Source organism: Urocitellus parryii, chromosome 2 (assembly GCF_045843805.1).
Source record: "Urocitellus parryii isolate mUroPar1 chromosome 2, mUroPar1.hap1, whole genome shotgun sequence".
NCBI lineage: Eukaryota > Metazoa > Chordata > Mammalia > Rodentia > Sciuridae > Urocitellus > Urocitellus parryii.
In genome coordinates, this window is record NC_135532.1 from 36,619,993 (window position 1) to 36,644,433 (window position 24,441).

Genomic DNA, 24,441 nt, shown 5'->3' on the forward strand with positions numbered 1-24,441 from the left:
CCCAGGCCTCATGCATGCTAGACCAGCACTCTTCCACTGAGCTACATCCCCAGCCCACCCACCATGGTCAGCTTTATTTTCCCTTAAGAATCCTCTTCAGAAATTCCTAGTCTACTCAGACAGATTGGAGAATCTGTGCATCTACAGAAAGTTGGGGGATAGGAAGATCTCTGCATTTCTCCTGATTTCTTAGGGCTAAAGTCAAACACATGATCAAGAGTTTTCCCAACTGGTCCCCTGGTTTTTCTGGGGACATGTCAGATAGTGTAGTCCAAAACATCACTGGACATCCCTACTTTGGGGCCTAAGTGCTCAAGGGGCACCAGTACTAGATCCAATTTGCTCTGCCAAATGTTCACCTCTCCTACTTTCTCAAAGGCTCATCCCTTGCCCCCATGGGTCCCTCTGATGCTTTTTATTTGTGGTACCAAGGATCAGACTTAGGGCCTCACTCATTCCAGGAAAGCACTCTGCCACTGAGCCACATCACTAGCCCCCTTTGATGCTCATTTTAACCAATCAAGGTAATCCAAGATGATTTTTGTAGGGTTCCTCGGGTTGGTTGGGGACACATGAAAAACATTTGACCTTTAGAGAAGATACTGGGTGGCACTTAGTGTAGGCTTAGGTGGGACTCTGAGAAGTAACTTGGAAAAGAGGCAAATGAAGGATGGGATGTGAACTTGACCAGGGCACTCACCAACCTGGATTTCCTGGATACGCTGGGGAGAAGTACAAGGCCAAGAAGAGACTGGGTTCCAGCGAGCGGCATAAAGCTAGGGCTGAAACGGAGACTTTCTACATTACAGAGCCTCGTTTAGGACAGAAATAACTTATTAGACAACCTCACATTTACTGCACATCTATAGTATGCCAGCCTCTATTACAGGGATAGTACTCCAAGAGGAAGGATCCAGTGGTGTCAGGAGTGCTCTTGGATGGGGAAAATAATGGTGGTACAGCCAGAAATGGAAGCCACAGTCTTCCATTTTTTAAATGTGTGCCTGTCACTCTTCAGAGTGACTGACACTTCCCGAGTACAGCACAGGCATGTGTGCGTGGAGTCTGTAGTGGGCTTGTCTTCCCTTCCCTTCTCTCCTTGTGTCATGGGGCATTTGCAAATGGTGTCTTGGACATCTTTGGGGGTCACTCAGTTTGGTAGACTGGACCATGAGGAGGGTGGGTCACTGAGAAAGGGTGGGACCAGATACCATGGGGTTGAGCTCTGAAACCCCAGTGGGACAACCGGTGTATTAAAGTGGGGGAGCCACTAAAGATGAAGATGGGAGCCATCACTGGACAGCTGGTCTGCTTCTTTTTGCCTCGTTAACTTTTGCTACTGAGGAGCTTGCTCCCCGTTCACTGGAGGTGATGTCATTGTCTCTAAGTTTTCTTTTCTCTGCCATCTGATGTTAGCGTACTGCTTTTCACCATCAGCTGCGGACTTTGCGTCATATTTCCAGGCAGGAGGTAGACTGGGAGTAGTTTTCTAGAAACGGCTATGCAGGAAGAAGCCCCTATTGTTATACATCCGGTGGTTCTGTAATCATTGGCTTGACCCGAGTAGCCCATTTTCTTGCTGTTACAACCACCAGAAGCAGTGGATGAAGACTTAGGTTCTTGCTGTTGACTGTGGCTAGAATCTTCAATCAACTGTAGGTAGGAGGCTAGCTCAGGGGTTGGCCAGCTACCACCGTTGAGTCAAATCTGACCTACCACCTATCCTTGTAAATAAAGGTTTTTTTTTGTGTGTGTGTTGTTGTTGTTTGGTTCTAGGGATTGAACCCAGAGGGGCTTAACCACTGAGCCACATCCCCAGCCTTTTCTTTGTATTTTATTTAGAGACAGGGTCTCCCTGAGTTGCTTAGGGCCTTGCTAAGTTGCCGCAGCTGGCTTTGAACTTGTAATCCTCTTGCCTTAGCCTCCAGAGCCACTGGGATGTAAATAAAGTTTTATTGCAACTCAGCCACTCAAGTTCATTTACATTTTATTTTTTATGTTACAATGGCAGCAGGTGCAACAGAGACTGAAAAGTTTAAAATCTGACAAAGTTTAAAATATTTACGATCTAGCCCTTTATCAGAAAAGTTTGCTTATTCTTGGTCCACAATTCAAAGAGACTACATTTTTGTTATTTACACTAGAGTAGAATATTACAAGTCGGAGACCTGGGAAGTCCAGGAGGTCTGAGGCAGGATCTAAGGCTCTTGTTACGAGGACGGCAGGCCTGAGGCTGTGACTCGGTCTGATGGCTGGTAATGGCTGCCTGGAAGCCGCGTTGGGAAGGATTCTGAGGCTGTATCCGAATGGTATCTGGGTACTTCCAGGGAGATGAAAACGGTGCCATGAGTAATTTAGGCTAGGAGCACCCGGCTGGGAAGTGAACAATGCAGATCCATGTTCTTCTTCCCCAAAGATAAACAGCATCCAGGGACAGCTTGGCGTGGCCCAGGATGCCGGCACTTGGCATTGCTGAGGTTTGGAACTGTAAACATACCCTCACGGGGGATTTAAATACCATTCACACTGTGACAGGAGCACACATGGGACAGGAAAAGCCAAGGTCGGGCGACAGCGCCAGCTTTAATTGAGGGTCTCCTGCACTTACCAAAGGCTAGCGGTGCACCAGTGTTTGTTCAGGACAACGTTTTGTATAGTTTCCCATTTGAAGGAGAGGGGCATTTTGTGCATCTGTGCAATCATAATGCCAGCTAAAGTGTTCCAAATTAGTTAAAAATGAAAAACATAGAATGTGTGGCCACAAGTGCTCACTGCAGAAAGCAGTATAAAGTGTGGCTCCTGTTATTTATATAAAGACATATATGTAGCCCTTAGATTGTGCTTTTTAAGTAGAAGACTAGTAAGCCCATTATACCTAATATCCTCTTATTCTTTAAAGTTAAGGAACAAGTCCTCCTCAATGATCCAAATCCACTCAGAGTGTAGTCTTCCGAGGCCCCTCATTCATTACTGTGAATGTGCTGTTGAAAAGGTATACACGAATCTAGGTTTTTGGAACACAAATCACATTTTAAGTGCACCAAGAGTCCATTAATCATGCTAAATTCTAACAAAACGCATTAGCCACTTTTGCATAAATCTAGATTTTCAGCTGTTGCCTGACTTCAAAGTGAGGCGTTCTGCAGTCTGATAGATGTTGATAGCTGTCTTATTCAGTTGACTTGTCCAAAATAATCAGGGCCACTGTTCCCTGGCAGTGTAAATAACTGGAGAACCCAATAAGGTGTGCATTCTCTTACTGTGAAATGATCTTTCATGTAAGTCCTTAGTATCTTTCCCACATTCAACATTTTGGCTTTAATTGTTTTTCTTTCACAGCATGAAAAATTGCCAGATCGACTCTGGCTGACTAGGTTTTCCTTTCATTTCAAATAATTATATGAAGCATTTAAATTGTATAAGGGCACTAAACCACGTATCAAACTGCGTAATCAAAAAATATATTTTATGACTGAAGTGGGTTGAGAATTTATTTGCATAAAAAATGTCTCTATTTTTTCACTGAGACCCTAGAAATGTACCACCTCTCAGCTATAAACAAGTGGCACGGCAAATGTGCTAATGATCCCCCTGAGATGGATAATGACGTTCCAGGCTGACCTGGGGTGCAGGCCGGAAACACTGGTGTATACAGAGAGCAGAGGGGTGGGGGGGACCTGAGTCTTGGTGTCGGCATTTGTATTTGGAAAACAAGAAACGTTCAGATGTAGAACTCCTCTATGTCGTTATCCCCAGGACCAGCCAACTCTGGGGGTGGTAACGCACCTTGGCCAGTCTGTGTGGCTTTGGGAGCATCACAAGAGGCCTTTGGGGATGGCTCTGTGAGTGTGGAGGCACTAGAAGCCGAGGGAGCAGAGACAGTTTTCACTGAGCATCTGGCAGACCTTTTGGTAAAGAAAGGGAGGGAAACCCAGGAGGCCTCTGTGGTCACCCCGCTGACAGCAGGCAGCGGTCCTTCCCGGGGCCCCTTCCATGTTGACCAACGGCTGCTGCATTTTTCAGAGGGGAGGGAGGTTTCTGCAGTGCTGCAGAACCTACTGGGTGCAGAATACGCAGAGACCACGGACAGGTCAGAGGAAGAGAGTCGCAGGCCTGTGTCCACATCTGTCTCCTGGGCACCCTCTAAGTCATCGATGGAGAGCAGGTGGCTATGCCTACAGTTCGCTACCCTGTGCTCTGGCGGATCTGTGTTTGAAAACCACTGTGGTTCAGCTGAAGAGGCTGGGGAGGGGCCTCCGGTGGGCAAACAAAACAAGGATTTGCTCCTCTGGAAAGACCAGGGGGCGCTGGGGGTGCTGCTGGTTTGTCTGGCAAATTCTTGCTGGTGCCCACTAGGCAGGCCTGTCTGGCCAGGCCCCAGGAAACGGTCGTTGTGCAGGGACGGTTGGCTGCCACTTGATGTATGGCTTGGTACAGTGGCGCTTGGTGAAGGAGTGGAGTGAGCTTTCTTCTCGGAGGAGCAGTGTGCTCTGCTGGGTTTGGTGAACTTCTTGTACACCTTGTGTGCCTGTGGGGGGGAGGGCAGAGAGCACACCTTGTTAGTCAAGACAGGGATGCGCGGTGAAATGCAGCATGAAACACAATGTGTCATCATTGGAAACTTCCAGCGATGTCTCCGCAATACAGAATTACCGGAACTTTTGTTCTCCAGATTTGGAAGCAAAGGCTAAGGCAGCAGAGCTCGGAGGAGCCTCAGGCAGACCCCTGAAGCCACTAGATGCAGCTAGTCCTCTTCAAAATAGGAAATAATACCCCTTAAAGGATTCATGGGAAGTGCCCAACAAACTAGCAAAAAGAATAAGGGCCAGGCGGTGCGTGGGAATGGAGATAAGAATTACCACGAAATGCAGAAAGAGGGTGTGCAGGGCTCATGCTTCTCTCTGACCAAAGCATCTGACCAAAGTTCTGCCCTGAAGACACCATCTGGAAGTGATCAGGATGGGATGTGCACAGATCACATTGACATGGGACTGGATTCCAGGACACAATGGGAGGGGTGGCTCACGGTTCAGGACAGTCACTCTGCCATGAGTGAGGAGCTATCAGGAGATAGATTAGCATTTATTTACTAGCTGTTAGGAAATAAATAATTCCTCCCTATATTTTTTTCTTCCAGAATGTAGGTACAAGTTAGGAGAATTGCTAACTGCTGATGAATCCTGAGGATGTTCACTTGGGCGAATACCTCACCCCTCCCTCCTGCCTGCACTGCAGCTCATAGGAACCTGCTTTTGCTGCACAGGACTGGGCACCTCTCTTCTAGGGCACATTTCCACCTGAGCTAGCTGCTTCTCTGAAATTCCCCCTCTGGTCTGTGTCCAAGCCTACAGCCAACCTCATGATGTAGATTTCAATTAAATAATGGGTTGGAGGACAGAAGGTCTGGCTTTATTTAGTATAGAACCATCTGATTTATGAATCCCTCAAGTAACAAAAGCGTTCTGACTGCAGTTTTCTAGAAGGGCTATTTCCTTCTAGTGAATATTCAGCAGACTGAGATCACGGCCTTCACAGGAACCTGGTTTTCTCACGGAGGAAATTTAGCTCTGCTACAGGTAAAGGAGGGGAAAATACAACGAGAAACATTCTATTTTTGACCACATGAAATGTATACTTGTTTGAAAGGATCAAAGATAAAAAGACATAGTTGAGACTACAGAATGTGATGACAGATACCATAAGGTGCACTGAGGGGAGACCAAACCCACCCAGCAGAGGTGGCCTTGCAGGTGAGTCTTTGAAGGTGGGCAGCTGTGCTTCTAAAGGATGGCATGAATAGAGAAGGTGCATACCGGGGAGAGAAGCCAACACAGCTGAGGCTGGGGGTTGGCAGGTAAATGAGGGGCCTGTTGAGGCAGCAACAGTTTGGTCTGGTTGGAGTCCATGAAAAGCGGTGTGTACAGTACTTGAAGGGTGCTTAGGCCTAGAAGCACTGATCAGGGGCTGGGGGCATGAGCCAGAGCAAGAGGGGACTCCAAAGAAGCAAGAGGAGTCAGTCATGACTCTTGAACCATATGGATCCCGGATCACATGCAAATACAAGAAACCTGCACTTCAAATCCTCAAGGCTTTATAGCAAGATGGTGGCACACAGCTGGGTGGAGGAGAATGGGCTGGATAGAGATACTAGTGGAAACAGGAGTACTACTTAGAAGGCATGCAGATGTCTTTGGTTTCTTAGACAAAAAAGCCACATTTGCAGTTGTTTGCATAAGGTTCTTCTCCATTGTGGAATCAGATGTTCAGTAAGTGCTATAAATTCTCTGCCTGGCTCTCCTGATCCTCTCTGCAATCCTCAGTCTCTGCACTGTTTGTATTTTTGTGTTTTGGTCCCCATATCTTGGTGATACTCGCCCCTCCTTTCAGGCTCTGCTTGGCATATTGAAATTCCCAAGTCATTCTACTAAGGGCAGTTTAAGAGGTAAAACACAAAGAGAATTAAGATTTCTGATAGTGTGAATTATGGATCTTTAAGTAAGATGACGCAAAACGCTTTGAGGGCAGGTACTAGGCAAGGTGTGCGTCTTCTCACCCCACAGGTATGGTCATGATGCAACTTCAATTTGGAGCAGTTCCAGGCTTCCTGGGCCTGGGAGCCTCACTGAATAAGTGATGGGAAGGTTTGGGCAGAGATGGGTCCTGCTAGGGTATGACCAGAGCTGGTCATTTTGTGCTCTATTGTCCCTGAGACTCCCAATCCAGCCCTGGGATGGTACTGTCCTGCTCCCTTTAATGCTCTGTCTTCTCTGCAAGGCTCTGGGCTCTGCAAGGGAGACCCTGCTCAGCACACACTTTGCCCAGTGGTGGGCACATAACAGGAGCTTAAGCATAAAATGGAGAGTCGCTTCTTTATAACAGAGTGAGTAAGAAGCAGCCCCAGCAGGCCCAGGTGTGCCTGAGAGGTGTCACATCTGGGTGGCTCTTAGAGAGACAAACCAATTTCCTCCATCGTCGAGTCTGGCTGAATAAGAGAAAATAAAGAGTGAAGCTGTGGAGACAAGGAAGTCCTTGGGGATAGAGGCGGCTTCTGAGGCAGAGGAGGGAGCAATGTTTATTAACTAAAATGTCTGTTTTATTTTTCCCAAGGATCAATTCTCCTGGGCTCCCAGTGTCATTTTCGAATCCATAAATATGCGCCATCTTGTGACTTCCATCTTTAGTCTTATTAGAGATCATGCTCTTGGTGAGGATGCTAGCAGTCTGAATCTTCATGAAAAAGAAAGCCCCTCTGGGTATGATTGCTTCTTGAAACCTAAAAGGTCAAGTTTCCCATGCTAGGGAACCTTTACCTTTTGGTGTCTAATAATGCTGTTTCTCTCTTTGCTAAAACCTGACATGACCTTCAATTCTTTGCTTTGACATGTTCAAGACCCTGAAAGCTCTGAGTAGAGGTCTGCTCTGCCTCTGGAGAGACGTCTTCAGGCCCCTTCTTGGTGACAACGTGGCTTCCAGCTCTTGGGGGCTGCCCTCCTGAGCTCCTCCAAGGGATAGCCGCCTGGCCACGATATCAGCTTGTAAATCGTTCCACTGCCAAGCACAGTGGCTTGAAAATCAGGCACGGCTGGCAGAGGGCAAATACCTGTGGTATTTGTATGATCGTTTAACAGAAACCCATCTGTCCCCTGTCTGTTTTTTACTGCATGATGGAGACAGGCGTCCAGAGGAACCTATATTCTACTGCTTGGAAGAGAGGTGGCCCCTGGTCTTTGTCACTGGGGAATGCCCACATGCCCAGTGGAGGTGCTTGCTGGGTGGGTGGAATTTGGGGCTGGCGCCATGCTGTGGATCATGGTGGGCATTCTGGGGCAGCAGCTATAGGGAGGGAGACTCGGAGCCTCCCTCCCCCACCCCCATCTAGGTCCAGGGCTGATGCACCTGCTGGATTTGCCTGGAGCTGACCGGGGGGTATTCCCTGGCTCTGTCCAGTGGCAGCGGGGTGTCAGCTTCTGCCAGTGTGGTCTTCTCTGACCCCAAGATAACTGGTGTGTGGGAAGGATGGGGTTTCTTTAGATGCCATCTCCTGGCAGTGGCTTTGTTTCCTGCCTCTTGTTTGCTTCAGCTGAGACACTAGAGGCTGAGAATGAATCACAGCAGATGTTTCCAGAGACTCTCCCCCAGTGGACCCTTCCACAGTGAAACCAGAACCTGTGTCCTCCTCACACTGAGAGGTATTTAGGAACATGGAGAGAACACTGAGTTTGTAAAGGAGAAATGCCCCAGATGGAACATGGAATGGAGGCTTGTGTACAATTCATGAACTGGACCAAGGAGCCCAAAGGGATAGAAAGAGACTATTAACCTAGTGAAGCTAGGGGCTGACAGTCGATTGGACCATGATCCTCTGGCTCAGTCACCAGATCCACAACCAAGAGACCACTACCGGATGGCCAGAGACGTTGGGACCTGCCACCTACATGCCAGACCAGACCCCCTAATGGGGAAATGCCATCTTGCTTAATATTTCCCAATCCCCAGGAAAGCCCAGGCCCTGTGGATCAGACATATTCCAGCTAATTACGTACCCTAATAAACACTCAGACTTCAAGCCTGGCTGCGTGTCCTGCTCTTGAGATAGCGGGCATTGTGCCCCAAGAACACTTATCGTTACCTCTTGCTGTCTGATGAAGCATTCTCTCTTTGCTGAAATAGGACATGTCCTTAAATTTATTTCTGTGACATGTTTAAGAACCTGCAGTTCTGAGTACAGGTTTTCTCTGCCTCTGGAGAGACCCCCTCGGGCCCCCCTCGTGGTGATAACATGGCTTCCAGGGGCTGCCCTCCTGAGCTCCTCCCAGGGGCAATGGCAATGGCTGCGATGTTGGCCTAGCCGCCTCACTGGAAGCCAGAAGTTGTCTCCATTGCTATTTAAGGAACTTTCTCAAAACAAAAGGATAGCATTACAAAAATTAATCTGCTCAGGGCAACCAGCCAGGAAGATCTGATTATGTTCCTTACATCACTAGAAAATTGGGAGTCAGTGTAGGTCCTTGAACTTTCCCTGCAACTTTGAGCACTGGTAGTTTGAGGCCGGGGATGTGACGGGGTCTGCAGGGGCCCACTTAGCCAAAGCATCTTTCTCAAGGGTCCTGATGTCAAGAGGCTCACTCCTTGGCACAGGGGTAGAACCATTTCTTCTCCTATTCCTGGTAAAGGTGATTCTGCCTCTCCTCCAGGAGCCCTGGCAGTGTCTCATGGCTTGTTCAAGGTCAAGGGGTTCTCCTTCTGCCTCACCCCTCCTCTTTCTAAGGCCATTTCCTGTTCTGTCCTTGGCAGAAATATGACTGGTGGCACTGTCTGATGTCTAATGAGCCAGCAGTGGACCTTTAACCCAAAGGAATGATAACAATCAGGGGCCGTCTCTAGGAATTTGGTCAATGGGTTCACATGAGAAATCAGATTTTTTGCTTTAAAGAAAAGCATCGTTATTTCGCCTCTCCTTTCACTTTGCTGAGTTAACTGTCCAAGAAAGAAGCCTTTGTGGTTCTTTTGTGGTTGTTTTGAATGGTCAGCAGAAAGAGAGGAGGAGGATTTAGAGGTTTTCCTTTAAGGTAAACTTCAGGGAACAGAACATCTGCCCATCTTTTGAGACAAAGTGCAAGGTGATATTGGGGAGTTTTATTTGTCTACACCCCTCTTTTGGAGAGTAAATATGCACTTCTTCCTCTTGGGAGCATATCAAAAAGTGGAACTTCTAGGCATAGAGTGAGCATACTTTTAGCTTTCATAGATAGATGCTTTCAAATACTTCCAGGCCAGGCATGATGGTTTGTACTTGCAATCTCGGCAATTTGGGAGGCTGAGACAGGAGGATTGCCCATTTGAGGCCAGACTCTGCCACTTGGTGAGATCTTGCCTCAAATTAAAAAAATAAAAAGTGTTGGGGATGTAGGTCAGTGGTAGAGCACCACTGGGTTCAATCCCCAGAACCACCAAAACAAACAAAAAAACGCCACTTCCAAACCAATGATATCGACATATAATTCTGCCCAGAACTGGTAAGCATTTCAGTTGTTCCGCACTCTCACCAAGATTTGGTATTGTCATTCTTTCTAATTTTAGCCATTCCGGTAGGTAATTTTTTTTTATCATGGTCTTAATTTGCATTTCCCTAATGACTGATGACAAGGAGCATCTTTCTATGATTGTTGGCCATCTGCTGAATATCCTCTTTGGAGAAGTACCTGCTCTTTATACATATTCTGAATTCAATACCTCTTAACTGTATGCAATGCAAATACGATCGTCCAGTCTGTAGCTTACCTTTTTCTTCTCTTATTGGTTTCTTTTGGTGAACTTAATGAAGTCATCTGCCTTTTCTACCTTTCAAGGCTGGCACTTGTGGAGCTGTTTTAAGAACTCTTTGCTACACCATCTAGTAGCCCACCTGGGCTAAGGGTGAAGGACCGAGGGGAAAGTGCCTGGATCCCTGAGGTCTCTGGACTCACGTGGAGGTCAGAGAAATATACCGCTATAAAAAATTTAGTCGTTATTTTTTAAGTCTCTGTCATTCTCTTTTGAATCTGAGCTTACAAATCACCTACAATAAATAAACAAGACATTTTCCAGAAGTGTACATTTATGGATTTGGAGGAACTGGGTTAATTGTGAGAACTTCATTGAGGGCTGGGGCTGTAGCTTAGTGGAGAGCACTTGCCTAGCACGAATGAGGCCCTGGATCCCAACCTCAACACCACGTTCAAAAAAATAGATTAAATAAGGGTATTGTGTCCATCTACAACTAAAACTAAATTAAAAAAAAACCCCTTCATTTAGTGTTCTGAGGGTTTTAGAAGCTGGGTTAATTGACCTCTGGTACCTGCAATTAAATGTGTTAAAACAAATAAATATTCATATTTACACATAACAGGTACTGAATAAATTCCTGCCAAATGAATTAAAGATCACATAAAAGACACATTATAATAAAATATATGGCTTCTTAAAAAATATGGCTTCTAAAGGTGCTTGTTAACAAGGGAATTTTAAGGTGTAAAGTGTAAATGTATACATACATATCATAAATCATAAGCACCACAGGTTTTTGATTTCGATAGGAAAAAAAGTCCTGAACACTGTGGTATTATGAACTATATCAATATCTAATAATAAAGAGAAAATTTTCTAGTTAAGAAATACCTGAGGGGTGCTCAGGACCCACTTTGTTTAATATCAGGCATGGCTCTTAGGGAAAATGTGTGGCAAGTTCACAGGAGATACTAAGTAGAAAGGGACTGGGCACTTAGAAGAGCCAGGAGCCAACCAGGCTATCGATCAGTCTGCAGCTAACAGATCTAATGAAATAATTTGTCAAACAAGAAGAGAAGATTTGAGAAAGAAACGTGCCCAGATGTAAGTCTTTTTCTTTGTGTGAGGTCTGCATTTGCCTTTGCATTTTGTCCCTATGATTTGTGATTTACGCTGCCCACTGGCTATGACACACAGGACTAGACAGTGCCAGTTTTAATATAAACAAAAGATCATGAGAATTTCATTAAGTATTCCTAATTTTAAGAAATTTCAAAAGAAATATTATTTGACACAGTTCAATGACCAGATCCTAGAAACAGATGCCTGAAATGATAAGTAACAACTCAGGTCAAAATCTCATTCTTTATCTGAACAATAATCAAGAGAAAGGGGCTATGGCTGTGGCTCAGTGGTAGAGTGCCTGCCTAGCATGTGTGAGGCACTGGGTTCAAACACCACATAAAGAAATAAAGAAAGTTACTGTGTCCATCTACAACAAAAAATATTTTAAAAAGAAGAGGGTATTTTGGGTGTGAATATTCTAGGTAACGTCTTCTTCATAATTTTGGTTGCAATTTCAGTGAGGGCATAATGCTAGCTTGTGGGATTGAACTTCAGCTAATTAGTATATTCCAGGCCAAAGGATTCTTTTTTTTTTTTTTTTTTTTAAGTTGAAAAACTTACACAAATATCTATCTGGGAGCTTGGTTGGAATCTTAGAGATTCAGTTTAACCCAAGGTTTCTCTGGCCCAGCACAACTGACATCGTAGGCTGGAGAGTTCTTTGCTGTGGAGGGCTGTCCTGTGAAGACGTTCAGCTTCCCGCCTCTGCCCATAGGGCCCCACCTCCAGGCTGCCACACACACACACACACACACACACACACACACAAATGCCCTGGATGTGTCCCCAGGGGACGGGGGAAAGGTGCAGACTCCCCAGAATGGGAATCATTGCTAATCTTTTGTTTTACAGAGACATGCTACCCACGAATAAGCTCAGGGGTCAAAGTTCTATGGAAATGCCTCCTATTATTTTTTAAATTTTGTTTTTATAAACGGATACATAAACAGAGTTTTACAAACCAAGTAGTTCTATGAAACTTCTACTGGGGGATAAAAAAGTTTCTACCCTTACTCCTGAGACTTATTTCTTGGAGCAGTGCAATTGAGAGAACTCTGGGCAAGTGTTCAGAATCTGCACATATGGTAGCCACTAGCCTGCCAGGTCTTCTTGAGGGGACTCCCTTAATCTCTTGCCAGGGCAGGTGCTCTCAAAGCCAGCCATGGAGAAGGCTGGGCTGCAGGGAACACAGCGATCCCAGAAGTGTGATGCTGAATTGCACTTCTTCCTCCTGGGCTCAGCAAAGCGCTCCTCCCCTCGACTGTGCTTGGTGTTCTTAGGTCTAGATTGGCTGGCCCATTTTTACAGAGAATGAGGCTCATTCCACCATCTGATGAAATGAGGAAGAGGTGGCTGATCTGCGGGTTCAACTGCTGTATGTGTGTGTGTGTGTGTGTGTGTGTGTGTGTGTGTGCCATCCAAAACTTTATTACAAAATATGTGGCAATCTGGCTGATTCCATTGCTGTGTGTGTGTGTGTGTGTGTGTGTGTGTGTATTCAATAAAACTTTATTGAAAAAATAAGTGGTAGGCCAGATTTGACCTGTGGACTTTGTTAACTCCTGTCAACTGTTTTTATACAAGCTTTTAAGCTAATGTTACAATTTCACTATGCCCTCGCCTATGCACCAATACTGCATCCCCTGGCCCATCTTATGTTCGGCTTAGTCATCTCCTTGGCAACACCAGTCCTGGTGCATGGAGTCTGGGCCATGCTGTGACTCACAATGATAAAGACAAGAGACAATCAGGGGTGCAGGAAGAAAGTATCAGTTTATAAACTGATAATACATAATACAATACTTTATGATACATAGACAGTTTTAAAAACAAAGTAGTTCTGTGAAACTTCTACTGGGGGATAAAAAGGTTCTCCCTTACCCTTGAGTCTTATTTCTTCCAACTAAGCAGTTAAAAGAACTCTAGGCAATGATGGAAGTGTTCAGTACCTGCACACATGGTAGCCACTAGCCTGCCAATTCTTCCTGAGGGGACTTCCTCAATCTCCTGCTAGAGCAGGTATTCTTCAAGCAGTCTGGGAGAAGGCTGAGCGAGTGGTAGCACAATGATTCCCAAAGTAGGACCTCTTCTGATCTAGGGACCAGGGGAGACATGCACTTCCCCAAACACCCTACTATCCTCATATGCCCCCAGGACCTCACATGGAACTGGAAGGAGGTCTGGTTCTACTGAACTGGGCCTCCCTGCCTGCCTTTGAGAAGGAGGAGGCTGGTCTGGTGGGTGAGCTTCTCTGAATCCAAAGTGTGGGACACTTACATATTTTTAATTTTTTGGCCTAGACTCCAACCACTAATTCAGGGACAACTGAGCTGTCAAAAAGGGTCATCAAAACTCAAAGGTAGTACTGCTGAAAGGCTGATCCAGCTGACCATATCAGAAGAGGATTCATACTCAAAACTCAGGTACCAACAAGAAGGAAGGTCCACTGAAACAGCTTCAAAATCTATCCCTGGCCTTAGCAAGTTTATATCAATGCTTTCGTGACATCTGGTTATCTCAGTCCCCTCCCTACCCTCAGTTGTGAACAACTCCCATCATTTTTTGAATCCGTGAATATACATGTATTTGCCAGAAAAGACACTGGCAAAGAGAGCTCAGGACTGAGGTTGTCATGAAAACACACAAACAGGAACAGAAATGAGAGCAGAAATACTCTGTGACACGAGCCAGTATCTTGCAATCCTGGTTGCACCCCAAAATCATCTGGAAAGCTATGAAAAAATACTCCACTCCAGAGCAACCGAAACCAAACCTCTGGGTGGGTCCCAGGCAGGTTAAGTTTAATGTCCGGACAGAACAGGGACTTCTGCTTTGGGCCAACTTTCTGATTTTTCCTTAGGCCTAGCCTCTCTCCTTACCTTTTGATTCCAGGGTCTATCCCTATTTTTATGGCCACTGACATTAGGATGTTTTGAATGACTCCATATTTTTATGACTGCATATTCTTCAGAACTTCTCTTACAATCTTCCAGCTCTACAAATCTGTGCTTCTGGAAGACTGAAGATTCAGAAAACTATGCCTTGTGTAATTTGAGAGAGGCAAAGCCAGCACATAGAAATATTTGTCTTGCCCCTACTATGTTAATTCATTTACTTTCCTCCCTCTTTTTATACAATTATTTTGGCTAAAGTATACTGACCTTGTCTTCCCAATTAACCTCTGTCTGGAAAATGACACAGATAATGGAAATTCCAGAGAATGAATTTCCACTGTGGTGTTTCCCTCTCAATAACTTTCTTTTTTTTTTTTTTTTATACTTTGTTCTTATCTGCAAATGTGTTTCCATAACAAAACTTGCTTTTTAGCCTTGAATCCTCATCAGTTCTGACCATTTCTGTGGCTTCTAGAAGCTTGTACTTGCAGTATTATCTGTTAACTCACTTAAAACGGAGAATGATTGAATACATTTGTAATGTGTATGCCAGAAACATAAGGCTGCCTGCATCAGAAGAGATCAACTGACTGCCCATGGAACAAAGGCCCAGGCTGAACAAAAGCTCCCTCCAGCCTTACTCAGAAAACAGGGACGTCATTGCCATTGTAGATTCTAAACAGTAAAGACAGACCTAATCTCTTCCATAAACCTTCTCAACTGGGGGAAGGTGTTGAGTGTTGAGACTGGTCTCTAATGACAATGCCTCTACTCAGTACACAGAATTTAGGCCAGCAACTCAGAGCGTCCCAGGTTAATAAGAAGCATGCCAGGAATCTGTCAGGAACCCACTTTCACTGTTATTCACAAAGCAACAGTCCTCATTATGTTCTGATGTTCTCTCCTGGCTAAGAATTCCGTGTGGGCTTTCTAGGGTGGTAAAAAGCAAGTAAAAACATTAAGTAAAAATAGTTTTAGAAATCCATTTTTGAAGTGACTACTCTTCAAGACACAGATGCACAAACAGGAGGACCCAAAGACAAGGGACAACTCAACACATGTTCAGTGATGTCCATGAACTAAGCATCTTCACCAAGGACAGGTGGGATGTGAGTATCTTTGTAACGTGAATGTTATAAATGGTGAGTTATCTCAGGTTTACATTTTCAGAAACAGTGACAACCTGACATGTGGTCAGTTGGCCATCTGTCTGAAGTATCAACTACTTTAACCTTGTGTGGACATGAGGCCTGGAGAACAAATCTGAATCTGGGGTCCCTACTTCAGGTTAGGCCCACCCTGGAGGTGCAGAAGATCTTCAGGAGGCCAAATCCCCATTTCCAAAGAATATGAGAGAGCTCAGGGTATGAGGATCTCTCTGGGAACACTGTAAATTAGAATGGGCCCCCAGAATTGTCTCACTGATCCTTAACTCTCCTTGTTCAGTAATCAGGTCCTTGGAACTTCTACAAACTTGGTGACCAGCCCCGACTGTACCTGGATTAGTTATGGCTGGGATTAAATTAACCTTCCATTACTCAGGGTGAGGGTCTACATAGTTAAAATTCTGGAGTATCAATGTAGGGTTTCTGATCTGCCTTCATGTGCACACACACACACACACACACACACACACACAAAAAAAAAACAAATCCACTAATTACTTTAAAAAAATTAATATTCAGGGCTGGTAATGTGTTTCAACGGTAGAATGTTTGCCTTGCATGCATGAGGTCCTGGGTTTGATTCCCAGAACTAATAATAATAATAATAAATAATAACAACAACAATAATAATAAATAGTAATAAATAAAAACTAATAATAAATAATAATAAGTAACAATAATAATATTCAATTAATGAGTATCAACTTCAAGTCTATTTTATTGATTTGAGCAACTCATAAATCTTATTATTCTCTTAAGAAGTCTAGCAAATGTTAACAATTAACTTTCTTTCATTTTTATGGTTCTGGGGATCAAATTCAAAGCCTAAGTACTCTACCACTAAACCACATTCCCAGCCCTAAAATATTTTTATTAGTTGTTGATGGACCTTTATTTTATTTATTTATTTATATGTGGTGCTGAGAATCGAACTCAGTGACTCACACATACTAAGCAAGTGCTCTACCACTGAGCCCCAACCTCAGCTCCCTAAAAATTATTTTTAAAGTAGCTTTTGCAGTTTAATTAATTTTCTTCAACATCTTAAATTGCATTTATACATTTTGTGTATTGATTTTCTCTCTCTCTCTCTCTCTCTCTCTCTCTCCCCCCGCATTGCTGAGGATTGAACATAGGGCCTCCTGTTCTACCTCTGAGATATACACCAAGCTCCTTGACTTTCTTTTTAAGTAGGTCTCATTAATAAACAAAACTTTTGAAGTACTTGAATGACTCTTATAAATCTAATCAATTAAATATATAAGCAAGTGGCCATTAAATCCTCTTAAATATTTCAGTGTTACAAATTGACTAAAATCCCTCTTCTAGCTCTTATATTCCTCAACTTCAAAGTACAAATCTAAGTCAATTCTAAACTACATTTGAAATTGGAAAAACAAGGTTGACCTTTTCTTCCAAGAGGTTAACTTCTCTAAAACAACATGTTTTAAAAAAAATCAAACATGAACTAATTTTTTTTAACCTAACAGAAAAATGTTGACGCTGTAAGTTTTGTTTATAGTCTTAGTTCTGCATTTTTTTGTTGGGGGGGGATTAGAAAAGTGTCCACCCAGGAGACAATTATATCATTCCAAACAGTTTGGGGTTGCTTTTTGAGCTGACTAAATTTCATTTGGACAGTGATTTTGGGTGGGATATGTTCAAACAAGGAGAGACAAGGAGAGTCCTCTGTTAAGGTTGCTGTAACAAGGATTCCACAACTTAAAGGGATTGTTCCCTGGGCCTATCGCCCTGGACTTTAATTGTTATCTAATTTCTCTCTACTGATAGACTTCTGCAACCCTCTCTCAGATTGTGGCTCATTTTGGCTCTCCATGTTTTTCTCTAAGATACTTAACATTTGGAGGAGGATTCAGGTGGATTCTACATTTCTCTGAAGACTTTTCTGCCTCTGCAGTCCTCTGATAACCAGGTGTTCTTGGGTTACTGGAAGGGAAGGATGGGGTTGAACCTGGAAGGCCCAGCTATTTGAAATGTCCCACCCAAATATGGTACTAAAGAAGGGACCCCAAAGCAGCAGGGCAACTGGGAGGAGAAGCAGGATTAGGAAGGAGACAATATAGCTGCTCATAACCCCCTTAGACTTAAGGGGATCTTAGCAATTTCCTTTACTGGTTTCTATGGCCCTGCAACATGCTGTCCTCTGGGACCATGAACAGGTCCACGAGTCTCCAAAGAGTCGGCTTCCTCCTTAAGTCCTAGTTTCACATGTTTATGCCACCCATTCTGCTCCTGCCACCTAAGTGACCAAGTCAAGGGACACCTGACTAAGGGAGAGCAGTTAAATACTGGGCTGAGCCAACTGGACTCTCCCTCCTGATCAGACACACAGGGGAAGGTGGTCTCACCAACAGCACAGCAGCAGCCTGCAGCTGGGTCTAACAGAAAAATGATTAGTTCTGATTTAACCCAGTTTCCTGTGGTGAAAAGGAGATTAAAGACCTTTCTATTATAACACTAGGAGAAAGTTATAAAACTGTTTATTTAATAATGACCAAGCCCTGAAAACTTTCTCCTAACCTGCTTATTATTTCTTCAGCTGATTTCATTATCCTTTCTTAAGAGATAAAGGATGGCGGATCAGCATTGAATTCTGTCCACTCAGACCAAGTATACTACCCTAGTGGTTATCAAAGACAGGACCTCAACACACACCTTTAAGAAGGGAGATTTAATTTACATTAAATTAAATTTACATCAATACTGAGGAGACACCCATGCTGCAGAATTGCAACCAGACCACAGGATAAGTGGAGCTAAAGGTTCAGATGCATGAGTTACATTCATTCTCTTTTCTGGCTTTCTCTCTGCAGGTCGGTGCTGTCCCTCTCTCTCAAGACAGAACGGTTTTCCCTGCCTGATGGAAACCACAGCTGCAGACCATTCCCGATTACATGTTGGAGCTTCAGCCATCAGGAGGGAGAACAACTTTTCTTTCCTTAATATCAGTTCCCAAATACCAAATTGACATCAGGTGCACAGATAGTCTGGGCACATCAACTACAGCCAGGGAGGTAGGATTAGTCATTCCAATATGGCGTTTTGGCTGTACTTCCAGGAACAGGGAAGAGTACTCTTACCGAGGACTGCTGGGAAGGGGACACCTTGGTTGGCCACAACATGGAGCTGTTCAGTGCTGAATGTTAAGAGAAAGGTAACTTCTCCCTTACACTCAGACTATGGTTTAGATGGTTCAATAGTAGCTGTTTCTCATAAATAGCTAAATTATGTTGATCATTTACATTATACTCGTATCTTTTGAATCAGAAGAGAAGAACACTTAAAAAATCTTATTTCTATGAAAGCTATGCCACAAGAAACCAGTAAAATATAATTGCTCAGAAACCTATAGGAAACGAACAGGCCAATGGCCGAATGTAGGCGTGTGAACTTAGCTCTTGCCGTTCAAGGTATTTTCTGTTTCTCAATTTCAGGAACTGACTCTTCTTTTTAGTGGTAGAAGGAATAAAAATCTATTTGCAAATTCCTGCAACAAATATTTCAGATAAACAATACACTAGGATAAGACCAAAAGGACCTACATTTTGGAATTTCAAAATAACATGTAACATATCCATATATTATATGCAAAAGTAGTGAAGATAAATATTAATAAGGACTTTCCTCCAAAGGAGGTTAATCTACATGTTTGCAGAAGTTTCTGGCTTGTGTTATCAGGGAATCTTAACCTGTATGAGGACAATTCTCACTTGATTAAAGTAACTAAAAATTCTTAGGTTTGATGGCTTAATAAAGTGTTTTGATCAATAGATCAGCTTCACCTGCATATTTTAGAATGCTATTTGAACCCATTTCCCGCCCCCAGCACCTCCCGACATTACATGGTTATGGTTATGTCTCTTGTTTATTATCTGCTTCCTCCTTTGAGGATATAATTTCACTAGGGCAGGAACTTCTGTGTGGGCTGTATTCTGAGCTTAGAGTGCCTGGCACAGAGCAGGCACTCTGTACACTGGCTGAGTGAAGAATTGGTTAAATTTAGGCATGATATAAATTCCTCATGACCTAAATATTACAGGTCTGTGGGATGCCAGCAGCTGCCATAAGGATTAATTACAGTAGCAGATGCTGTGGCAGGACTTTTCTTGTTCCCAAGTCAGTATGTGGGCAGCGTGCATGGCGGCAGCCAGGGCCATGTGTGAGTCCAGGACAAGGCACATAGCCACAAAAGGGGCAGTCCCCCCCCCCCCAAAAAAAAAGTAGGTGGCATTGTCTTTTAGAGTGACATGCTCAATATTTTTGCCCTTGCCACTTCTGCTCCCACTTATAGACATTTTTACAGTTGCTATAAATTTGCAGCTTGTTATTAGCAAGCCACTGCTCTATGTGGCTTATAAGGGGCCTCGTCACCTTCTAAGATTTAGTTGTCAAGTTCTGCCACAAACCAACACCTGTTCATGCATTCTTACAGCATCACTGAGTTGGCTTTGGGGATGGACAGGTAGACACCTGGTTCTGAAAAGTACAGCTTTAGGTATTTATCTTAGGAGTGCAGAAAAATTGTTTCTTGTCTATTTTACCCAGCATATGATAGCTTTTATAAATCTGGCAATGTCTAATCAGTGGGCTCCATAGTCAAAAGGTTCCCCAAACTACATTCCGAAAATATTTGCTCCTTGCTCCAATGTTTATTACAAAACTTTTCAAATATCTTGCTTTGAAAGAACAAAGCAAGAAACATCCCTATACCTAACATCTATATAAAATTATTTTGTCTTATGTTTATTTATTTATTGGTATTAGGGACTGAACCCAAGGGTGCTTTACCACTGAACTATATCCCTAGCCCTTTTATTTATTTAATTTTTAGTTGTAGTTGGATACAATAACTTTATTTTACTTATTTATTTTAATGTGGTGCTGAGGATTGAACCCAGGGTCTCGCATGTGCCAGGCAAGCAGTCTACTACTGAGCCACAACTCCAGCCCCCCTAGCCCTTTTTATTTTATTTTTATTATTTTTTTTTATTTTGAGACAGAGCCTTGCCAAGTTGTCGAGGCTGGCCTTGGACTTGCCATCCTCTTGCCTCAGTCTCCCAATTCCCTGGAATTACAGGCATGTGCCATCATGCCCAGCTATTTTCTCTTATTTCAACCTACATATGTACATATATATTATCATTTATCTATATGTAGACATAGGAGAATATGAATCTATGTATGATTTTTCTGCTGAACCATTTGAAAGTAATTTGTGATAACTTTCTAAGAATGTTATAAATCCCATGTATGTGACCAAGATAGGCATGTGTTCACAGGCGCCAATCAAACATCTCAAATTCTTATCTCAGATGGGAAGGCACTTTTTGTGGTCTGAAGAGAGGCCCCTGATGTTGGGAGCCCTAGGCAGCCACTGAATTCAGCAATGGTGGAGATGTCTCTGTGTATCTGAATTGTTACTGGGCCACAATTAGCTCTGAGGCCTGGGGCAAATGGCTTAGAGGCTCTGACGATGGTGATGTTGTTGATGATGACTATGATAGCAGTAAATTCTTAACAGTCCTATTCTTAACAGTCTTACTCTAAATTCTTTCCCCATGTTTTGCTCATTTCAGTTCCATAACCATCATGATCTTAACTGCACTGGAACTACTACAGAAAGCAGGCCCAGGAGGAAGGAGTGAGAGGAGATGAATGAAGCCACGGAGGTAAGCAGTGACCAGCTAGCTGATGGAAAGCCTTAGGCCTGGGTGAAGACCCATGGCAGGGCCCCCAGGAAGCTCTTGGAAAGTCTTACCATAATAGAGCCAGGATCTGATGTGCCTTTTGTGATGATGCACATAACCTGTCTAGACCCAGAGTGCTCAGAGTGAAGCAGAATACAAGAAGCCTCACTTGAGTGTTCACGCTAGTCTTTCCGCCCACTGTCACCTTCTAGTGCAGAAAACCATGTGCTTTGCCTAAGAGCAAATCTTTCCCTATTTTCTGAAACACAAGCCTGACCTTTGTGCAACGTTGGTGGGAGTGTAAAATGGTGCAACTACTATGAGAACCAGGATGGCAGATCCTCCAAAAATGAAGAACCATTACCACACTATCTTGCAATTCCTCTTCTGGTATATCCCAGAGAAGTAAAAGCAGGGACTCACAGAGATATTGGCACACTATGTTCACAATGGCATTATTCACAATAGCCTATAGTTGGAAGCAACCCAAGCTTCCATTGATGGATGAGTAAACAAAAATGTGACATATGCATATAATGGAATATGATTGAACCTTAAAAAGGAAGGGAATTCTGACACAGATGAACTTTGAGGACATAATGCTAAATATCCTCAAAGGTGAAATAAGGCAGTCACCAAAAGACAAATGTGATTTCACTTATTTGAGGTATCCAGAGAGTCGTTATGGTTTGGATCAGGGGTGTGCCCCCCGAAATAACATATATTGAAAGCATGATCCCTAATACAACAAAGTTCAGACATGGATTCATCCTTTGATAGCTGAATGGACTATTGGGTGGTAACCGTAGGCAGGTGAGGTACCACTGGAGGATGTGGGTCAAGGGGGACGGTAGCCTTGGAAACTGTGTCTGTTCCTGGCCCCTTCTCTTCCTTGCTCTCTCTGCTTCCTGCTCCTGGCTGCCATGAACTGACAGCTTCCTCCACCGCACCCTTCTACCATGGTGTTCTGCCTTTCTCTTGGGCCCAGAATAGAGTTGGCCAACCACAGACTGAACCTCTGAAGTTGTGAGCCCCGAATAAACGTTTCTTCCTCTAAGTTGTTCTTGCCAGGTATTTTAGTCACAGTTTTGATGAGTCAAAATCATCAAGTCAGAAAAACAGAATGGTGGTTGCCAGGGAAAGGTAGGGAGATAGAGTGGTTAATCTCTTTGGATTTCCTGAGATGAAAATATTCTGGAGATGCAGGCGGTGATGGTTGTACAACAGTTTGACGTGTTGATTGCGTGGCACCGCACACTTAAAAATAATTATAGTGGTCGACGGTACTTATCACTGTAATTGTATGTGTGTGTGTGTTTTACCATGATTAAAAATTAAAAGAATAATTCTCTAGAGTCTGCTTCAGCCTTGCATCACATCCTCAGTGGCATCTGTCTCATAGAATTGGTGTCCCCAACATTCCAGGATGGATTGGCCAGTCAATTGCCTTGGTGTGTAAAGAAGAGTAAACCAGCTGATGTGGATGAGATCTTAGGAGTTCTCTTCTAGATCTTAGAGACAGTCCCATGGCTCTACATAGGAGCTCATTTCAACTGGTAATAAGTCCTGGTGTCAAGTCATTGTCCCTTTGCAATCTTACTTGAAACCTTCTGTTGAAGGCCACTTCTCCTTTGGCCTTAGGAGAACTCAGAGAAAAAGCTTTGGGATTATCTGAAGGTGCAGTCCTTCCTCTGGGACTTGGCAAAGGAGAACAGCAGTGACTGTCATCTATAGAAGTAGTCCGTAGAACTTAGGCACCATTATTCATTACCTTGCTTATCTAAACAACTTGCTTTCAAGATTTTCTAGCCTAAAATTGCAGCCTTGTTCTCACTGTGGGCTTGAGCCTTGGGTCCTCAGCTGTGTTTTTGTCTATATGCCTGAATAGACCTGGAATTGCTTCTTTTTTTATTTGTTCTAATTAGTTATCCATGGTAGTTGAATATTTTGACATATTATACATGTATGGAATATAACTTCCCGTTCTTCTGGTTATACATGATGTAGAATTACATTGGTTGTATATTCATACATGCACATAGGATAGTAATGTCCAATTCGTTCTGCTTTCTTTCCTGTTTCCATTCCCCTTCCCTTCCCTTCATCTCTCTTTGTCTAATCCAAAGTACTTCTATTCTCCCCTAATCGTCCCTATACCCCTTATTGTGAATTAACATCCACATATCAGAGAAAACATTCAGCCTTTGTTTTTTTGGGATTGGCTAATTCACTTAGCATGATAGTCTCCAGTTCCCTGGAATTGCTTCTTATTGGCAGTGAGTAGATTTCCATTTGGATTGTGTCCTTGTCAGTCTTTTCAGATATGACAGTGCACAATCCAGCTTGAATGAGTTGTAGTACATTTGACTGTCCTTTACCTTCAGGGGACAGGTGTTCTTCAGGCACTTGGTTGAGAACAGAAAGGCAAACTGACTGTTACTTGTTAGCATGGAAACAAGCTTTGGGGGATTATCTGAAGGTGCATTCCTTCCTCTGGGACTTGGCAAAACCAGCAGGAGCCATAGACAAGGACCACCTTGTTTAGCCCAGGCTCCCTCTGTGCAGTGGCTTTTATGAATTGCCTTGGCCGACAGGCCTGGCCTGCACTGGGACACCACATATAAGAGCTTCGTGAGCCCCTGTTATGGTGATTCTAGGGGAGCAGTTGAGGACAGGCTGTTGGCACCACTGTGACCATGAGAAAATAGGGGGGCTTTACTTCCAGAACCTAGAACCAAGGATGCCCGTACATTTAAAAGGGTTGGTTTTTTTTCTCCCCTATAGATTCTGCATCACATCATTGATGATTTTCCATTTTTCTTTTGTTGCAGAAAACTCCAAGTCAAATTTGGAGCCTGTTTCAGGAACAACACTCTCAAACAGAACTTTCTGCCAAGTTGGAAATTTTCTGTATCTGCACTATTTAATGTGGTAGCCATCAGACACATGTGGCCGCTGAGCACTTGAAATGTATCTAGGTTGACTAAGAAATGGCATTTTAAATTTAACTTAAAATTTAAATTCCAGCAGCCGCATGTGGCTGCTAGTGGCTACCAACGAAGGGCATGACTCTAGAAAGAATATAGGAAATGACATGTATTTTGGATATCACACTGGTTTTATCTTATTTTCCTATTGACACTTACCCTTTACTTCAAGTTCTTCTGTATTCATTTTTATTAATCTTTTTGTGTAGTATATATTTTTATCAGCCATATTAAATCGCTTTTAAAGTGTGAGATCTATTAACAAATGCAAAAAAAAGATAAGATATTCCCAAGC

General features: G+C 43.5%; 1 protein-coding gene across 1 annotated transcript in view; it reads right to left on the reverse strand.

The window, feature by feature from the left end:
- Positions 1–3,631: 3,631 nt before the first annotated feature.
- Positions 3,632–24,441, reverse strand: part of Fam124a (family with sequence similarity 124 member A) — a 53,965-nt gene continuing 33,155 nt past the window's right edge. Inside the window, exon 4 of the mRNA XM_026393706.2 lies at positions 3,632–4,528. Coding sequence (XP_026249491.2) covers positions 3,722–4,528 — 807 coding nt within the window. The 3' untranslated portion in view covers positions 3,632–3,721. The remainder of the gene's footprint in view (positions 4,529–24,441) is intronic.